The sequence below is a fragment of the Mirounga angustirostris genome, unplaced genomic scaffold (assembly GCF_029215605.1).
Source record: "Mirounga angustirostris isolate CCGP_5_RB_7025 unplaced genomic scaffold, mMirAng1.0.hap1 SCAF_2, whole genome shotgun sequence".
NCBI lineage: Eukaryota > Metazoa > Chordata > Mammalia > Carnivora > Phocidae > Mirounga > Mirounga angustirostris.
The window spans coordinates 62,218,072-62,239,559 of NW_026991710.1; the positions used below are offsets into that span (position 1 = coordinate 62,218,072).

The window sequence follows — 21,488 nt, forward strand, 5'->3', positions numbered from 1 at the left end:
ACTGGCCTTAAAGCCTTGCCCCAAAGTCCGTCCGCTCAGATTTCTTCAGCCAAAGCAAGCCGTAACTATGGCTAACTTCCAAATCTATTCTAAACAAAGTACTATTTAAGCAGTAATATAGTTTTCAGCAGAGGGGGGAGGGGAATCCAGCATGAATTTCTAACTTTTTGCCTAAATTACCTTGGCTTCTTACTTCACTTTCCAAGAGATGTACTGACCTAAAAGCAGACACACACTGCACAGATAAAGAGTAAAAAACCAAGACAAAGGTATGCAGTTGCAAAATGGCCATTTATTGCCTACAGGGGAAGGAAAGGGAGGGAGAGAAGAGGAAGTACACAGGTGCAAGGAAACAAGCATATATTTAGCCCTATACATCATGTGTGAGCAGTACCCAATCTCCAAAATGGAAAAAAGTATTTTGTCATCTGACATAGTAGTTAAGGTTCTTAAGCACCTCCCTTCTGAGCTGCCACAAGATTTAAAAGGCAGGACTGCTTTGTTTAGTCAATGTTCACATTAATGAAAAAATACTACCACCCAACTGTGTCCTTTTGCACGCACATCTTGTACAGTGTCTATTGTGAAAAACATCTCAGCTGAGCAGTTTGGTCAAGTTTCAGACCTCATCAACTGTTTAACTGTAATAAATAGAAAAATAAAGCAGCTGGTGATTTTGTCAGAGAGAATGTGTTCAGTTAAGAGCAGAACCACCTTCTCCAAGGATGACAGAGAGTTAAATGATTAAAACACCACAGAACCAGTCTATTAAACATTAAACACTAGTAAGCTACAATTACATGGCACTTCATTACGTCTTCTAATTAAAAAGAAAATGAATGAAAAAACAAGAAAAAAGAAAGAAAAGAAAATCTTAGATTTTAAACTGATCACTGGAACACAGTAACAAATTGATTTAGTGCTTGGCTTTTTCTTAGGACAAACACAAAGTAAATATACAACCCAAAACAGGAGAATTTGTTCTGGAATAGTATCAACAGAAACTCCCAAGTATTCAGGGGGAAAATTACCAAAGTATCTTGCTCAGTTTTAAACTGAAGTGCTTTGCTTTCCAACCATCAGTTACAAAAACACTTTATAGGCCACAGAATAACTCAAATTTATGCAAAACAATGAATTATTAATTTAATGCCAAATAATGAAAATAAATGAACCCTTCCCTATTCAAATGGTAAATTGAGTTGAAGAGTAAATCATGTCATGGACATTCAGTTGGCACTTGTTTTATGGTTGAAAGAAATCACAATAGAACCATAGTGAATATGACCAACACCCTGGCCTTTTCGAAAGAGAAGGTACAGACACACTCTTTCTCTTAATAAAGAAACAAAAAACTCCCTCCATACCACCCCATCCAGAGGTAAAAAAAAAAAAAGCCAAAGTTTGAAATGTTCATCCGCCTCAAAATATTCCAAGTACTCCAATGAACGCTATTTCTCAACTTCTCCTAGATGAAAGAAAAGCTTGCATTTGGACAACTGTACGAATGCCCATAGTGCACTTCTCAGTGCTGCTGGTGTTTAAGAAATTTGCCACTCACAACACTGAACAATTCCAGATCCAGTGTGCAGTAATACAGCCATCCAAACTCCTCCCCCCCCCCCCAAAAAAAGTTGGCAGAGCACCGCTCAGGAATTTCACAGGTAAGGGAATATATTTTTAGTAAGTTAAGCACAGAGAAAGAACAGTACAGCTTCTGAATACATACAGACCCAGACTACTGCATCACTTATTGTATCAAGACTGAAACAAGCAGCAAGAAACTAGCCTGTTAAGAAGCAAAGCCATTGTTTGACACATCAATGCTGAGCCAATTGTGTAGTTAAGACAAACAAATGTGGTACATATAACCATTGATAGCGTCAAAGAAAATACACTTATATGTCACGTAACTAGAAATTAACACAAAACTGAAACAAGCAAGAAAGGACCACTTCTGAGAGGGTTATCATGACTCTTATGCTTTTAGATTTAAAAGTGACAGATATATAGTAGGAAAATTATCTAAATCTGTGGAGATTGTTGTAACAAAAAGTACTACTAATAGGTGCCAAACTATGCCTTCTCAAAGTCTTTGAAAGCTGCATGTACCAAGCTACTATGCCAAAAAGAGTCATATCACTTGGCATTTACATACCCTTTTTAAAATGTGATTTATTATGGTTTCTGATAACACAATTTCTAATTTCGGGACAATGCTACTGAGTTTATACTAAGTGCCATAAAAAATGAACATTTAATAGGCAGAAATGTCCTTATTTCATATGCTTTGAAAGTAAAATCTATTTTACTTAAAAACATTCCATTACTTCAATGTCATAATGTATGTTGAATAAAGCCCCAACATGCTTGTTTTCCTTTGGTTCCAAGAATAACCCAAACAAACTTATGCCAAAAGAAATTACTAAGTAGGTTAACAAAGCTTGTTTTTCCTAGTATCTCCCTACTTCTTGCCGTAGGACTTGAGTAATTCAACAGAGAAACTTACATAAAGAAGGTATTTGGTTAAAATAAGAAAACATGCATGCTCTCCCTTACCACCTTCCTGAAAAGAACTATTTTTTGTTTTCTTTTTGTGGATCTTGTTCAGAACACCCTAAAGTATATGTATAAGAGCTTTCTTTTTTCTTCTCACCCTTAAGCTTTAGGATGACACTTATACAACACAGATTTTCAAATCATTCTGTAAAATGAAAGATGCTCTTGGCATCCTGTTCTTAAACAGATTACAACTTTGGTAAATAAGCCAGGTTAAAGATGTACTAATTTATTTAAGTTTCAATTTGAATTTGGTGATCATGATGCCTTAAAAAAATTAAAACCACTCAAAGCAACCATAAGTATAGAAATTCTCATCTGTCTACAAATTGAAAACTTTAGCTGAAGTTCCTGGCTTAGAAAAATATTCTACTTTTCCCAGCTAATTTGTCTACCTGTAATTCTCAGAGTTCTACAAACATGATGTAATTCAGAAGGAAAAGGTTAAACAAATCTACACATAAGTTGATTTTTTTTTTTTAAAGGGGAGGGCAGGTCGGAGAGTACCTTATAAACGTGAGAATTCACATTTCTGTCAAAATATAAGTATATATGAGTGCTACTTTGAAAACGTGCCATGAAGTCATTGCTTGCTATATAACCATTATTCTATGGCCTGCCAAATGTATCAGAAACTGATTATGTTTTCTGTGACCAAAGCTACTGCTCAGTCAGTGCATTTTACAAAGCTATTAAAATCTCTCAGAATATAAGACTTAAAAACAAATAAGTACTGTAAGTACTGGGACACAATCAATTTGCTAGAAAACCTAGCTCTGTATTAGGAATGAAAACCATATGCCTCTCGTTCCATCAAAGAACATTATTTAACCTATTTTGTCTTGTGCTTTCTCTACTTCTTGCTATTTGATTTGGAAGTATAGATGGCATTTGTGATTTTTAGAAACTCTTGGAAATGCAAATACAAACTTAATTTTTCACCCACTTAACAACAGATACTTAGGAGATACAATTTTAAAATGGAACACAGTTATGTTTGCCCATGTCCCAGTTTTAATGTGCCACATCCTCAATTCTAATACAACCCACCATAGAATCAAGTGATACGAGCCTTAGGTATCTTTCAGCTTTCTCCCTTCTCTGTGATTCAATACATAACTGTAACACACCAAATAATATAGGGACAAATAAGAAATGAAGCTTTATATTTCTGCAAACTACAACACTAAAACACAGTGGCTTCTTTAATACATTCACACAGGATGCTTATTAGTAAAATTAAATATCTGCCTATGAATATCAGAAAAGTAATTTGAAAAGAAAGAGCTTGGAACAAGGCAAATGGGGGGGGAAGGGAAGCTGGTCTCAAAACCCATTGTGCCATTACCTGACTTTTACATGTGATATTCAAACGAACGTTCACACGCCTTACATCAAAGAAATGAAACAAAAATATTCAGCTACGTTGTACAAAATTTTTTTTACATAAAACATCATAAATCTTGAACAGATTTACTATCATCTGAATTCTAAAAAGTTGCCTATAGAATGGTGCTGGGATTCTGTTCTCTGCTTGCTTTTAGGCAGTGCTGTTGCTTAAAAGTTGACACCAGGCACAATATTTTAAAACAAAGTCAACAAGCAAGGAGCAGTAAGTGGATTTGAGCCTTTCCCAGATGTCAGTCCTGAGGATGCTGCAATATTCCCCATCAAAATGTGTAAAGCTATGAGGCGGATACTGATGCCTGAGAGAGTGGGTGACTTGACATGCACTTGTATGACTGTTGTAATAGCAAACAGTGCAGTTTTCCCTTCCTCAAACAACACTGTTTTAATAAATTTAAAGAACACTCCAGTTCTTAGACAAGTACCAGAAATCATATTTAACAGTTAAAAAAAAAAAAAAACACATTATCACAACCTAAAAATGCCCAAATTTTCTCTTAACTTCAGATAAAATATGCAGCAGCCCCATGGCATAAAGCTTATTAAACTTATTCTGAGAACTAGAAAGTATATAAGCATAAATATTTACTTTCATTGACAATATACCATATGTCATTCACCTCTTCCTTTTGGCTTCTCACTGCCAAAGTTCCAAATGGCATGCGTTTTAACAAGACAATACTGAGGAGAGCAGCATTTCTGATCATCTGAATTGGCAGCTCAAAACAGATACCACTCCTTTTACAAAGGGAACAAAGGGTGAAAGGTGTGTGAAATTTGGGCAGTGGGCTAAAGGGAAACCGTGCACATGAAATTTGGGTTACCATGCCCCAAGTGTGTGTGCCACCCAAAACATAACACAATTACCTACTTCAACAGAGCTACTACCAACATTTACTAAAACCACATTAAAAATACACAGGATAATGAATGGTTTGAAAGAGTGCATTTGGAAGCAGAGAGAACCCAATTACACACCTTCCTGCAACAGAGTGCCTCGATCATACACAAAATAAACTTAAGCTGTTTACAATGTTTCCCAATTTTTTTTTATTTTTTTCCCTCTACATTTAACTATTAAAAAAGTTTTTTATTAATAAATGGGCTCCTCTGTGGTTCATATACAATCATAAGTGAACTTTAAATTCCATTTTATACAAACATCTCAAAAAATATTGGGAGTGAAGTATGGTAGGAAATATTGCTCACATTGCTAATTAACATGCGTATATGAAAGGAGGAAAATGTTTTGTTAGTGCATATACCTCCAGAGCAGAAAACCCACCCAAAACAAAAGATTTCAAATAAAACATACAGTAGCTGATTACAAAAAAAGGTAATGTCCACAAAATTAAGTTTTTCATGCTATTCTACTTTCCAGTACTATGGTTCAGGTAATCAATTTGCATGGCTAGATGTTGAATGTTTGAGGTATATAAGAAGGGATACCTGCACACTGAGGAAAATCTGTCACCTTAAAGGTTGTTTGTTTTTCTGGTACTTTACCATTTTTAAAAGAATATTTTATTTACATCAAACTTCACTCAACTACAATGACATTCCAATTATAATAGATGACAAACAACGCCTCTATCACTAGGCACTTTTAAAAGGGAGTTTAACTGGCTTTACAGAACCCTTCTGATGCAATCCCATTATGACATTACATCATCCCACCACCCTCGTCCCACTAAAATTATCCTTCTGGGGAAATATTATCTTATATAGCCTGATTAATTTACTATGGAAGAAATTAGTATAAAATGACCAAAGGAAATGCATCATTTAAGACTAATAAAACAGCCTAAGATGTTAGGTTTGAAAGAGGAGGCAAATTGTATATATTTAAAACTAATTAAATAATTTAAATTTGACCTGTACTTTATATATTAGTGAGACACAAATATAGGCTATTTTCTTTTAAAATTTCATTCACATAATGGAAAATTTCTTGTTTATTAAAAATATCACATTTTGAGACTAGAAACAGTAAAGTGCATGAAAAGTTTAAAATATAAATTTCAGAAAACTCTTATAGCAGCAAAAAAGCAGAATAAAGAAAAACTTAAAAACACAGACACAACCTTTTCCTGTTAACTGTGCCATAATTAACATCAAGTAGCCAACCAATTTTTCCCCCAGAAAACGGTATTACGTTAACTGCCTCGAGTCACACATTTTCAACTGGCCCCTCCTGGGCAAAAAAAGGATTCCAACATTTCTAAAGAGCATCAACAGTTGGGAATAAACCAGTAGCTTCTTAATTCAACCCTGACAGACAATGGAAACAAAGATTAAAAGCATATAATGGCCATTTGGCAACTAGAGTCAGGAAAAATGATCCTAGGTTTTCAGCTACTCCCTGTTCTCTCCCCCCGCAAATCCTTTCCATCGTTACCTCAAAAAGCCAAAACCAATAGCCACTTGTCCTATTTCAGGAAACAAATGAGATATTTGTATCGCTTTTCCCTTTTAAAACTTTGATCAGGGCCTTTTCATTCAGTAGTTGTTTGTTTGTTTTTAAAACATTTGACTGTAACAGCAAAAATTATTTAACAGATCATATAATACCTGTTTCTCTAGCACAATCAGGCAGAAAAAGGTGAATAAGAATAATGAAAAATACTGGACACTAATTTTGTGGGCATCCTAAATATAACAAATTTTATTTTCAAGATCTGTGGCAGTAGAAATTACCCACTGTTTCCCAATAAATAAACTGGAGAGAAAGGCTTAAAATTAATACTTCTAATGAGGTTATAACTAATAGAGGAACTAAATACAGAGTGATTACTAAAAAAAAAAAAAAAAAAAAAAAAATAACTAGCACTTGCCCAACCAACTGTCATGTGCTGTTGAATGTTTGATTTCAAAAGCATATTGTGCAACCATCTTTAATTTCTCTATTTTTCATATTATGGTTAAAGGCTATATCATAGTTTATGTACAGATCTAGCAAATTTAAGTGCTTTGTTAATGTGCAAAAGACTTGGGGAGCCAAAAATCAGTTTGTTATAATGGAAAACAAAAATCCAAGAAATTTTTCCTGTAAGGCATGCCACCATTCAGTTTAAAATGTCGTCTTTATAGTTTTTAAAAATTGTCTTTTACAAAAATGGTTGGCTCATTTGAAACCATTCAAAATAAAATATTTGTTTTGGAAAAACACACTCTTGTTGGGCCTTGAATTGGTGATTTATTATTTATGAATGTTGACTCCTAATATAATATGAAGAAGGTCCAATTTAAAAACATGTTAAATTAAAAATTTGGAAAGAGTAATACTTTGGTTCCAGCCCTAGTGCCAAATGATACCAATATGCACAAAAATGTACAAAATCTTAGAGCAAACACATAATGAAAGGAACCTGAAGAAGCAGCTTAAGGATGGCCATACTTCACTCCTACATACTTTGATTTACAACTGTACAGGTCCATAGCAACAGATCCCCCCGTCTTTGCGGGGCAGTACTCCACTACCTCCGATTAGGCAAGTGAACACCATTGACAAGAGGCAGAAGTGGAGGGTGGAGTTCAAGTTGTGTTAACAGTGAGAAGTGGTCTGAAGGGATGTGAGGGTGTGGACACCCAGTGATGTTGTTCTCAACCAGCCATTGAGGATCTAAAGGCCCCAGGACACCAAGCACGTTCATATGAGTCTTGGAATAGAAAATGTAGTCAATCACGCCCTGGAAAGAGATTGGGGGTTGGGGAAAAAGAAAAATATATGCTTAGAAAGAAAGAAAAACTCAAGATATATAAAGAACAACCAATTATTTGTAAAAGCTAAATACCTGAGTAACCTGTAATTTTGGTACCTGTTGTCTTGACAACAGGTCAAACAGGACTCAAGTCTTCAGTGGGTATTACATGAAATAAGGATGGCTCAGTAGGGAAATACAGGACCCTACTGGAGTCATAAAGCCCTGCATTTGTGCCTAAGTGGTAAGCAAACTGAGAAGCTAAACACACCAAATTATGTCTAGGCATCTTTTAAAAATGGCTTGCCTAGGTTAGTGAAATCTAATACATCAGTATAAACATTTTGGGAACTACACTATATCAGTTACAACAAGCTGATTTTATATAAATGCATAACGAAAAGGTATGACTCAAATTAACTTTTTAATGTTAACTGGCATTATTTTCAATTATTTGCACATCAAGATAACCAAACACATCTGAATGAAGCCATGGTAAAGCATGTTTTCAGATTTGCCAATTCTAGTTCAGCTTTCACACATACGCTACATACATACAAAATACTACATACAGTTAATTTTTCTAATGTGTTCTTTTTCACAATGTGTTCTCATTTTCACAAATTCTGGTATATTGTAAATTCTGGATTGCTTAGCAAAAGACACACACACACACACACACCCAACTGGTGATTTCAGCTCAGATCTTAACCTCAGGGTCTTGATCTCGGGGTCATGAGTTCAAGTCCTGCCTTAGGTGCAGCACTGGGCATGGTGCCTACTTAAAAAGGGGAGGAGGGGAGAAAGTCACATTTCTTCCTATCCATGTCAAGAGAGCCTGAGCCCAAGTGTGGAGAAACATTTCCAGATCTGGAAGCATCTATTTAGAAATGCTACACATAATGAGTTCCAGTAATCTTTTAAATGTTATCACAATGAAATGGGCTACTTAAAAAAAATTTTTTAATGAAAAAAATTTATATTATGAAATTTGGAAATAATTACCTCAAGTTTGTTGGTTTTGACATGACCAAGACCAAAATAACGAGATTTTTTTTTAATTTTATTTTATTATGTTAATCAGGAAGAAGGCTTCATTCAACATTTAGAAACCTTAACCTTGCCACAAATTAGGGTACCTACTTGAATCCAAGAAAGGACTTTCTGCCATTAATATTCCAAGTCCAAATAGTTAAAAAATGATATTAGTACAAGGTATTATCCTTTCATTTTGGCTAATGCCCAGTTTTACAGTGACATTTTAGGAAAAGGGTTAACAAGGGTCAGGGTGGATTTATCTGCCTTTATGAGACCACCCTTTGCTTCAACTATAAAGTAAACAAAACACAAGTGAAATACTCTGTTACTTAGGTTGAATAAACCTCCTGTATCACTTTATTAGAGTGCCATTATGTACACGAGCTGCTAGACTTACAGAATCCTTTGCAAACACAGGCCCCAAGAAGACATTAAACATTCTAGAAAGATGTATTTAATTGGAGGCATCACTTGTTAACTATTTTCTTAGTGTGAAACAGCCAGAGTAAAAGCTCTTATCAAAACCCTTACCAAGGACGTATCTATGAACTCACCCAAATATCTGTACATATGTATTTACATTTATATACTGTCATATCCACAAAGTAGGTTATTAGACTAATGATTCCTAACCTTGTTTTGATTCAAACTTTTTAAACAGCTGTAATGTGGGAAAACAGTCTTTATATTAGGAAATTCTGTAATAAGTCTATAGAACTGTATTTGAAAAAAAAAGTAAAAATAATGAAAATAGTTTATGAGCTGGCATTATGCTAAGTTTTGTCTTATAAAAGAATGTTAAGAAAATTATATACTATAAATTTCATAATGTCAAAGAGAAAGATTTACTTCTTGACAAAACAGGAAAAGAGTCCTTCCTCTCTTCACTAACTGGCTCAGGCACACCCTTAGACTTGGGCGGGGGGGGGGGGAGGGCAGCTGCAGCAAAAATTCTGAATTAAGCTGTTAATTCAAGGTATCCTGGTGTTACGGTCTGAAGGTTTCTGTCCCCCGAAAGTTCACATGCTGAAATCCTAACTCCTAACATGATGGAAGTAGGAGGTGGGGCTTTGGGGAGGTAATGAGGTCATCAAGGTAGCATTCTCAAGAATGGGATTAGTGCTCTATAAAGAGACCCCCGAGAGCTCTCTCAGACTCTTTGCCATGTGACTGTCTGCAACCTGGAAGAGGGCCCTCATCTGAACCCAACCATGCTGGTACCCTGACATTACACTTCCAGCCTATAGAACTGTGAGCAATGAATTTCTGTTATTTATAAGCCACACAGTCTACAGCCCATATTCTGTTAGCTATCCTGAAGACACCTGGTCTACAAGTAATTCTCCTTACTGCTTACCCACCCTTTGGTATCTTCCAAATCAGTTCTAGATTAAGGGAATCTGGATTCTAAATATCACTCTTCTACATTTCTAAATTATTCAAGGACCAAGAAAGTAAACAAATGCTAAGCCAAGTGAATAAAATTTAACAACACTCTGCTGATGCAATGGCAGAACATTGTATTTAGATCTGTATGTAATGCTAATTACATGATTTTTTTTTTTAAGATTTTATTTATTTATTTGAGAGAGAGAGAATGAGAGAGAACACATGAGGGGGGGAGGGTCAGAGGGAGAAGCAGACTCCCTGCCGAGCAGGGAGCCCGATGCGGGACTGGATCCAGGGACTCCAGGATCATGACCTGAGCCGAAGGCAGTCGCTTAACCAACTGAGCCACCCAGGCGCCCTACATGACATTTTTATATTTGATATTACCTATCCTTTTTTTACTGACTTCAGTAATGGGATGGCATAAAATGCTTTACATAAAACTGAAAACAGTCACTGTTATTTGGACTAAAAGCTTCATTCTCTGTTGTTATGTATGCCCACAGTTATTCTCTGGTCATCCTGTCTTTCCATCCCCTCCCCTCCTCCTCCTCCCCCCCCCCCCATCTATCGGGCCAGCCAGTATATTTATCTTCCCATACACACCTGTCTCTCATGGATTTACAGCTCTGTCCTTCTGTCTCATCCTATCCTACATACTCAAACAAAACACTCTCTGAGTCATGCCCTTCTTCTGGTTCTTTACCTGTACTTCTTTGGACAATGTAAATGGTTCAGTAAGATTTTTGATTCAATATCAACAAAGGATTTTAAAAACAGTTCAGATGGTTAAAAAAGATGGCTCAGATTAATATCCCCAATTTCGTTTCTCCAATTTCCTTTGATGGACAAGGAAAAATAACATTTATCAAAGCCTAGATGAGGTAGAAATGATTTGGTCTTTTTAACCACACCCATACCAAAACAACAGTAACTTATTTTAGGGAACTTTAATTTAGATTTTCTGGGTTGTGCTGGCAGAGATGTATTACATACCACTACAGTCACAAGGATAGAAATTAACCTACAGTAAACTGTGCATCATGAAGTCTAAAGGTTTTCCTCTAAGGCTGCAAGAGAGCAGTGCTGTGCAACAGTCGGCTGGTACCTGCTTTCTTAAGTGCCTCATCTCCACTCTGAATTCAATGGTACTATGTTGGGAGCTTGAAATCTACCACAGTGGGAATACTTACACAGAAATCAGCAAACACTGCAAGTTAGTGTTTCTTTTTTTCAGGAAGCTGGTTATTAAATATCTACCAGCACATTACTGAGTTTGAGTGATTTGAATAAAACTAGGGATAGTATATCTACTCTAACAGCAAAAATAGGGGTAGGGATAGCAGAGATAGGGATAGCAGACAGTCACTAGGGATAGTATTATCTACTCTAACAGCAAAAATACTAAAATTAGATTCAATTTACGCAATTTTTTCCTCCACTTCATGATCACGAAAGTCGACTAATAACATCACACAAATTTCCCTTCTTCCTCCTATTTGTTCCTTAGAAAGGGGCTAACAAGCACTGAAAATATAAAAGGGTTACTGGAGATGTGAAGAGCCCCTTTCGAAAACTTCCTTTGGTATTTTTATTATATTCCCTCTAGGCTTCTTACATCATACCACTTTCTAACATCTGCATTTTTTCAAGATAGTGTAGACCTTAGTATAGATGCCTGAAATGCCAGAAAGTCAGGGTTACAATGGAGGAGCTAACTGATCAGATAATTGGCAAAGGGAAAGTAATCCTACCTACAGAAAACCACTACATTCAATCTTTCTAAAGAATAATTTGTCTTGCACAGTGGGTCCTCTAAATTTTTTTATTTTGAAAAAAATATCTTTTTTCTTTTATTAAGATGGAATGTTCCACTACCTGGGAATATATTAATTTGACTACATGGATATATATTTTTATATATATAAAATAGACCCTAAGTACAACCATCTCCCAAAGAAACTTAGAAAATTTAAAGATAAATAAGACATCAATAGTACAAAAAAAATTCTGAGACAATATTATGTAAATTCATTCAAGGTGAACTTACCCATATACCCATATCAGGTTACTTATTATTTAGATCCTTACTGAAAGTTAGGGATGATATGGACAAATGCAGATTAACTATATTAATAAATATAAAGTGTTTTCAACAGTGCCTGGCACATAGTAAGCATTTTGGAAGTTTTTGCTATTTATCAGTATTACTTGAAATGTGAAAATATTAGGGTTTTAAAAAATTCTCAAATCAGTAATAACAAAAAGCAAAGCTAACAAATCTGACATTTAGAAGCATACTTAGTCAAGACATTTTGAGAATCTAAAAATGCTTGAAGATTATATAAGTAAGCATTATAAATAATATCTTTCTTGTCATATGTTTATATTTGAAATAATTTCTGTATCAGCCCAGAGGCTGTCACTCACTTTGAAATCAAAGGTGTAATTGGTGTAAGGCATCAAGTTATTTTCATAGGCGCTCTTCAGTTGGAAGCCATGTGTGATTCTCCCTTCTGAGCTTCCATTCTTCCCATTGCAGCTGAAGTTCATAAGACACTCATTGTACCTTAGTTCCTTGAAGTCTTTATGGTTGTCAGCTACTCCTCCATTGCTCAAATATTCCACGACACCTAGTAGAATAAAGAAGGAAGAAACAGTACCATTTAGCATTTAAACCTTATATTAAGACTTTATGACCAAAATTTCATTGTCAGGTGGATATACCAGGTTTGGAATGGTTTAATTAGGTTGAGCCATATGCAATTGTCTTTTTGTGGTTGTCACTGTTTAAAAAAAAAAAAAAAAATCAAACACCAACAATTTCATATGGTTAAATCAAACTGAAGGATATTTGCCTATTTAGGAACAAAGTACCAGGATCATCCAGAAATATCTTCAGTTTTCTTAATGATACTTCAAAGCTAAAGATGATTCCCTGAGCCCAAGGTAGCATTCACCAAGAAGGTCTTAACCCTGAAAGCTTTTAGATTATTATCCTAAACCACTATGTCTCGTTAATATTTCACTATTCTATGCAGTCAATTAACAACTTTGGGAATATGTAAAATATAGCATACATAATAAAAAGTCATTTACAACAGAAATAGATTTTGCACCTTCAACACTTTGATGTCTAGGTTAGGTAGAAAATATTCTTTATTTTGAACTACAGTGAGGTTCTTTCAGTCTCATACTATAAGGGACATTACATGCTACTTGGTCAAAAATATTAGATATGTATAAAAAGCTAAAAAGAGTAGAAGCATTCAAAAAATACATTGCTTCCATTTAACAAGCAAACATGAAAAATGTATCACAACCCTTCTGATGATGATCAGTGAACACCGTTCGCCATCTCTACCTGTGATCAGGAATGACAGCAACATATCATGAGTTAAGTGATGAGCACAGTTATCAGTACTGTGAAAGGCGAAAAGCAACTACCACTTATCTAGCACTTACTACATGCTAGGCACTGTCTCAAGTGCTTTATACACTTAACCTCACAAACAACTTTGTGTGGTGGATGAAATTATTATCCCCTTATTTAAAATTAGGAACTTGGAGATTGTGCTTGTACGTGGTAGAACCAGGATCCAACCCTGATAGTCTGGCTCCATAACCACCTCACCAGGCTGTGCTGTGCTGTCAAATGACAGCTCACCAGCTTAAAAAAATCAAATGAAATGGGAGAAACTTGTACTTGAGAGCATTTCAACTCAAAAAAAGGACTAAGAAAGGAAGACATGGGTAAGGTGCCAACTGGGCTGGGGGCTGAAGACCAAGTATTTGTAAAAGGATGATTTCAGCATTTATTTATTAAGGAGAATAAGTAAAGATATTTTCTAGATTTGTGACTTACAAGTTTCCAACTGCAAGTATTTGGGTTATTTCACATTTATTGTTGAGAGATTATTTTAAACAATTTAAAATAGCTTATTGAAAATATAAAAAATTTAGAATATGCTTCAGTAATAGCAAAACAGTAATACTTAAATGTTTTTACATTTGAACTTTAACATCTAAAATGCAGAATTAATTTTTACAGAGATCTAAAATATTCTAAGTCAGGACATAAAATAGTTTAGTGTAGTTCAAGAAGTAATGTCAAATCCAAGAAGAATACAGATCAGTCTTCTGCACCAAATTAACAGTATTCATTTATCATTTAATGAATTCACAGAAAAGTTGCCAACCTTATTAAACTACCCGTGCTATTTCCTGGCTGCCTCTTCTCCATTGCACTCTGTGCCTCAGGAGGCTGATTTTTACTTGCATCAATGGCAACCTCCCTCCCACTCTCCCTTCTAGTTGGATTTGGTCAATGGGCAGCATCGGCAGGAGAGGAGAGTGAGACTCCCATTTTGTTGATGCCAAATAGCATCACTTAACTCCAAGCCTTCACTCCTACTACATAACCCTCTCCTTATAACTACTTTTTCCAAGTTCTGCTAACAGTTCCCACCATTTTCAAACCTTTAGGTATAGGTGTGGTAAAGGGTCCCTAATTCCCTTCGTAGTAGAGTACTGCATCACCCATTATTTTGTGTCCCTTAACCCTGTACACATTTTTGGAAATAGCTTCTTTACTAAACTCTCAATTACCCCATGTCCTATTATCCCTGGATTCATACTAATGCACTCCCTTAATTTAGCAGAGAAATTCTCCACTCAAAAGTTGGGAGCTAGCTAGCCCCTCAACTAGAAGTTATAGCAAAACTGGGCGCCTGGGTGGCTCAGATGGTTAAGCGTCTGCCTTCGGCTCAGGTCATGATCCAGGGTCCTGGGATCGAGTCCCGCATCGGACTCCCTGCTCCTTGGGAGCCTGCTTCTCCCTCTGCCTCTCTCTCTCTCTCTCATGAATAAATAAATAAAATCTTTAAAAAAAAAAAAAAAAGAAGAAGAAGTTATAGCAAAACTGAAAGCAATGAGGCAATGTTATAAATACCTGAATCTGGCAATGAGTTAAGATCTGCACATAGCACCAGCGGGATGGAATTAGGATCTGCAGTTGGGCTGCCAGGCCTACTAGAGGCTTTCTCCAGAATGTTTTTAACCTCTGAGACAAACATCATGGTCTGGATGAGTTTCACATCAGAATACTCTGGGTCCCAATGCATGTGGGCATTTGCCACTATAAGTAGCTGTTTGTCTGCAGCATGAATAGGCTTCATACCTAAATTTAAACATTATAAAAAAGAGGATAAGATTATGCTTTACGGATCAAAAAAGCAATTATCTTAAGGTTTTCTCCCAAAAACCGATAGCCCCTTCTTTTTTTTCCATTAATTTGTATCTTCCCTTTTATCTCATAATATAGTTTTTAGACACTAAAGTGCTAAGATTCTGATAATCCCAACATGGGAATTACTCCTCTAGATCAGGGTAGACAAACTTTTAGCCACAGGCTAAATCTGACCCACCACCTGTTTCTGTACAGCCTGTATGAGCTAAGCCTCGTTTTACATTTTTAAAGGAGTCTACAAAAATTTCTTCGAAAAGACTGTGACAGAGACTGAATGTGGCCCACAGAGACTAAAATATTAACTATCTGGCCCTTTACAGAAAAAGTCTGTCAACTGCTGCTCTATATGCCCAAGTTAAGAATTATATCATGGGGGCACCTGGGTGGCTCAGTTGGTTAAGCGACTGCCTTCGGCTCAGGTCATGATCCTGGAGTCCCGGGATCGAGTCCCGCTTCGGGCTCCCTGCTCAGCGGGGAGTCTGCTTCTCCCTCTGACCCTCCCCCCTCTCATGTACTCTCTCTCATTCTCACTCTCTCAAATAAATAAATCTTTAAAAAAAAAAAAAAAGAATTATATCACGATATAATTAACAGTTGATTATAGTACCTTGATTTGCTGAGTTCTTAGTGTCAACAAGCACTTTAAATATCTCTGTCATGTAAAGATCACAATTACTTAGTGAGGCAGGTTTTCAGTTATTTGAATGACCTAAACTTTAATTTAAATTCTTCCCACTGCCCAGTACTCATTCACCTTGCATTTCCTGAGCACATCAGTGATGGATCAATAAAAGGCAGTAACACTGTATTAACTTACACAAATTAAGTAAGGAAGGAAGTTTCCTACCAAAACAAATTCATACCAAACACCCAAATAAAGTTATTTTAAAAAGGAGACACAGGTAATAGCGTGCTCTCAAAATCTGGACACGTGGGTTTTAGACCTGGCTTTTTTACTGTTTATTTTGGTGTTGGGACAGTCACTTAACTTTTTTGGTACTCAAGTTCATTTGGCAAGTGAGATATTCAACTAGAAAATGTAAGGTTCTTTCCTCTCCCCAAAATTCTGTTTTATAAATTTTGTCAAAATAAGTATTAACATAGTATTAACTTTCAAAATGGAAAATAAGGTAGTTAAAAATTGTGAAAATTAAATTTGGTTAACAGGTACAGACAAAGACATCCATAAAATATTTAAAACATAAAGCTCAATGTGCATGGTATGAGGCCTTTTAAATAAAACTATACACATACAGTCTCTGTTGAGTAATGAGTAAAGAAATTAGCAAGAGCTACTTCTAGAGAGTATGAATAAGGAAACTTTTCTTGATTTCTACTAAAATTTCTATAGAACTACCCTATGATCCAGCAATTGCACTATGAGGTATTTACTCAAAGGATACAAAAATACTGTTTCTAAGGGATACATGCACCCCAATGTTTATAGCAGCATTATCTACAATAGTCAAATTATAGGAAGAGCCCAAATGTCCACCTATTGATGAATGGATGAAGAAGATGTGGTTTGTGTGTACACACACACACACACACACACACACAGGAATATAATTCAGCCATCAAAAAGAATGAAATCTTGCCATTTGCAATGACGTGGATGAAGTTTAAGAGTATAATGCCACGTGAAATAAGAGAAAAACAAATACTATATGATTTCACTCATATGTGGAATTTAAGAAAAAAAAATGGATGAACATGGGGGGGTGGGAGAAAGAGAGGCAAACCAGAAAACAGGCTCTGAACTATAGAGAACACACTGAGGGTTGCTGGGGGGGGGGGGCGTTGGGGGGGGCAGATGGGCTAAATTGGTGATGGGGATTACAAAGGGCACTTGTGATGAGCACTTGAAAGTTGTATGTAAGTTATGAATCACTAAATTCTATACCTGAAACTAATATTACACTGTATGTTAACTGGAATTTAAATAAAATCTTAAAACTACAAAAAAAACCTCTATAGAAATGTCTTAAATTTTTCTATTGAAAATATAAACTCTGCAGACAAGACCTAATTTTTTAAGTCTACTATTTTGATAAAGTTTCCTTCCACCTTACTAAGATATAATTATCTTCAATATTGAATATAAAAACAAGTAACTGAAGTGTCTGCTATATGTGACAGGAGTAGTCATTTTTAAAAAATTCTACTGAGGGACGCCTGGATGGCTCAGTTGGTTAAGCATCTGCCTTCGGCTCAGGTCATGATCCTAGGGGTCCTGGGATCGAGTCCTGCATCGGGATCCTTGCTCAGCGGGGAGCCTGTTTCCCTCTCCCTCTGCCTGCCGCTCCTCCCGCTTGTGCTCTTTCTGACAAATAAAATCTTAAAAAAATAAATAAAAAATTCTATTGAGGCATAACTGACATAACATTTTATTGCTTTCAGATGTACAACATAATGATTCAGTATTTATATACACTGCAAAATGGTCACCACAGTAAGTCTAGTTACCATCTGTCACCATATAAAGTTAACTCTTGGGATTTACTCTCTCAGCAACTTTCATGTACACTTTACAATATGAATGACTACTGCCCTCATGCTGTACATTATATCCCATGACTTATTTATAAGTGGAAGTTTGTACCTCTTGACCCACTTCATTCTTTTTGCTCACTCCCCAATCCCTCTCCCCTCTGGCAATTCTATAATCTCTGTATCTATGATTTTGGTTTTGTTGTCTCTGCTCATTTGTTTGTTAGATTCCACATATAAGTAAGGTTATACAATATTTCTCTTTCTCTGACTTATTCCATCTAGCATAACGCCCTCAAGGTCCATCCATGTTACTGCAAATAGCAGATACTTTTTTATAGCTGAACAGTATTTCATTGTGTATATATACTACCTTTTCTTTATCCATTCATCTGTTGATGAACACTTAGGCTGCTTCCATGTGGTGGCTACTGTAAATAATGATGCAATAAACATGGGGGTGTATATCTCTTTTCAAGTTAGTATTTTCATTTTCTTTGGATAAATACCCAGAAGTGGAATGGCTAGATCATATGGTATTTCTGTTTTTAATTTTTTGTGGAACCTCCATACTGTTTTCCATAGTGGTTGCACCAGTTTGCATTCCCACCAACAGTGTGCAAGGGTTCTCTTTTCTCCACAGCCTCACCAAGACTTGTTATTTCTTATCCTTTTGATAACAGCCATATTAACAAGTATGAGGTGGTATCTCATTGTGGTTCTGATTTCATTTTCATTTCCCAATGATTAGTGATGTTGAGCATCTTTTCATGTGCCTTTTGGCCATCTCTGTCTTCTCTGGAAAAATGTCTATTCAGACACTCTGCCCATATTTTAATCTGATTGTTCATTTTTCTTGCTATTGAGCTTTATGAGTTGTTCATATATTTTGGATATTAACCCCTTATTGGATGTATGATTTATAAATATAGTAAGTCATTTTTAAAGCAATTGGGCAAGATAAAATCTTATAGACAAAATTCTCTATGCTCCACTCTTTTCCTAGAAATTTTACAGTGTCACTTCTGGCTGTAAGGGCCATCAGCACCTTCTATAATATTAAATTCCTCTTGTAGGAATAAAAGATGTATTTCGAAATGTGAAAGTATCTGCTGTATAATTTCTAATTCCTTTTCTGAAAATTAAAAGAAGAAAAAAACTCCAAAAGAAATTCAATTTTCATGTTACCAGAAAAAGAGGTACCTAACTTTTGAAAAGAGTAAGACTGGAAAGGACATAAAAGTAGGTAAAAATGGAAAGATCAAAAAAGAAGAAGAAATTTAAAATATCATATCAAAGATTATCTGATGATGGATAAAATTAATAACAGAAAGAAAAGGAGAGGATTCACAGATAGGCATGGTCTGAATAATTCAAATCAATACTCAAGGCAAACATCTTTTCTTCTACAGTAAGAACAGAAAAAAAGTTTAAAAATAAAGCCCTAATGTAGTCTTAACATCTTCTCCTTGCTCTTGCCTAAAATATACTAGTTAAGTAAACAATGAAATGCTCAAAGGCGGGCAGGAGAAAGGGGGAAAAAAGGTCTGGATATGCAAAGTACATAATGAGTTTGACTTTGAAGGAAGCTATAAATAATCTAAAATGCAAAAGCTAAGTACCAGGTAGATAAAAGATCCCGCTCTTACCTGACAATGACTGAGATATAACAAAAAAATTAGAGAAACTTGCCAAGTACTTAACCTTAAAGACAAAAGATTTCACACTCAGGAAGCTAAAAATATGGCTAGAAAGAGAACCAACTCATCATAACTTCCAAATTCGGCCTAACTAAAGCATTTCCTACTTCAAATAACCTTTTTGAAGTAATGGCATATCAAAGGCTTTCCTTTTTCACAGATTACCTGGTAAGTAATATCCCTAGATATATATGATGGTTTACATAATTAGTGCTATTTTCCTGCCCATCTCCCCTAACTTTCCTCAAAGACAAAAAAAAAAATTGTGCAATAAATAAGGCAAGAGTCTGTATGCTTGAGATGAGAAAGCATGAGATGGTGTTTATTTTTAGTAAGAATATTTTAAACTGCACTCACCTGTTCCAAATAGTTCTTTGTGGACCTCTAATACCACAGCGACACCAATATTATCTTTTGTCATCACTCTGTTCAACATAGCTTCGGATCCATCTGAATTAGCCATTGCCACTTGGTTGAATTCCACTGTATGCTTTTGCACCAATGTAAATCTAAAAGGTACAATGCATTATTAGTATGGTATTAGGTACTTGGACTATCATGCTAAAAGACATTAAATGAGGGAGCACAAGACAGAGACACTATTCACTGTCTCCCCAGTCATTTTCCATCTACAAGGGGACATGCGATCAGTTCTGGCCAGTGAGACATAAGAAGTGTGATTAAGAGGCGCCTGGGTGGCTCAGTCGTTAAGCTTCTGCCTTCGGCTCAGGTCATGATCCCAAGGTCCTGGGATTGAGCCCCACATCGGGCTCCCTGCCCTGCAGGGAGCCTGCTTCTCCCTCTCTCACTCCCTCTGCTTGTGTTCCCTCTCTCGCTGTGTCTCTGTCAAATAAATAAATAAAATCTTAAAAAAAAAAAAAAGTGTGATTAAAAACTTTCTTAGAGGGTGCCTGGGTGGCTCAGATGGTTAAGCATCTGCCTTCGGCTCAGGCCATGATCCCAGGGTCCTGGAATTGAGTCCTGCATCGGGCTCCCTGCTCAGTGGGGAGCCTGCTTCTCCCTCTGCCTCTCTCTCTCTCTTTCTGTCTCTTATGAATAAATAAATAAAATCTTTAAAAACTTTCTTAGAAGTGCGGCCTAGCAAAGACTGCATATATATCCCTTTGCCCTTTTATGGCTTTACCCCAGTGGTAAGAAGCAGGAGGGCAAAAACCAACCCCCTATGGACTGGGAAGCAGCTGAACCAGTTCTGGACTGCCATATCTGGACTTGTGTGAGAACACTGTCCTTCTCCCATTTCTTTAAGTTACTGTTAGAACTTTTTGGTATTTAAAGGTGAACACAACCTTAACTCAGTCAGCAGACTGACAAAGAACAGAATAAAATCTACCTACCCTGTTTGCAGTTTTATTCTTACCGCTCAAGAGATGTGTCACGCCCTTAACTAAGGAGAAGGCAATTTTTCCACCTGGCCTTTACTAAAAAGCAGTGTTACATGTATGTAAGGCTTCAGGGGAACAACTTCTGTAAGGTGAAAAATGGCTCTCCATGTGACTACAGTTTCTGCATGGATAGTATTTTCTTTACTTCCAAATTAAGTATTGTAGATTTATAGGACTTAATAGAATTGAGCCTAGCACTGACAAAGTCATACTGATAACATACATATGACAAAGTCATACTGTTTTGGGTCAAGCCATTTAACCTCTTTCAGCCTAGTTTTATTGATTTGTAAAATATTTATAAATGGCCAAAACTAACTAAATATACTACTTTTCACTAAGTATTACGTGGAGAGAAGACACCTCTGTTCTTTTAACAGGCTTCCATCCCATCTTCCTCCTAGCTTTGAAACAGAAGCATGCACTCATATCTTTATAAATATGGACTAAAATCTTACTATGCTGCAGGACACTGCTAGATGAAACCGTACTCCTCTCCCTGCCCCAATTCTGAAGTTCTCTTGCACTGAGAAGTATAAAAGGTCAGGGTGAT

General features: G+C 36.1%; 1 protein-coding gene across 7 annotated transcripts in view; it reads right to left on the reverse strand.

The window, feature by feature from the left end:
* Nucleotides 1-272: 272 nt before the first annotated feature.
* Nucleotides 273-21,488, reverse strand: part of CNOT6L (CCR4-NOT transcription complex subunit 6 like) — a 114,691-nt gene continuing 93,475 nt past the window's right edge. For all 7 annotated transcript variants that reach the window (XM_045880930.3, XM_045880933.3, XM_045880932.3 and 4 more), the window contains 4 exons: nt 19,890-20,041; nt 15,046-15,273; nt 12,525-12,727; nt 273-7,655 (listed from right to left, as the gene is read on the reverse strand). In XM_045880930.3, the coding sequence (XP_045736886.2) occupies nt 7,443-7,655; nt 12,525-12,727; nt 15,046-15,273; nt 19,890-20,041 (796 nt within the window). In that variant the 3' untranslated portion in view covers nt 273-7,442. The remainder of the gene's footprint in view (nt 7,656-12,524; nt 12,728-15,045; nt 15,274-19,889; nt 20,042-21,488) is intronic.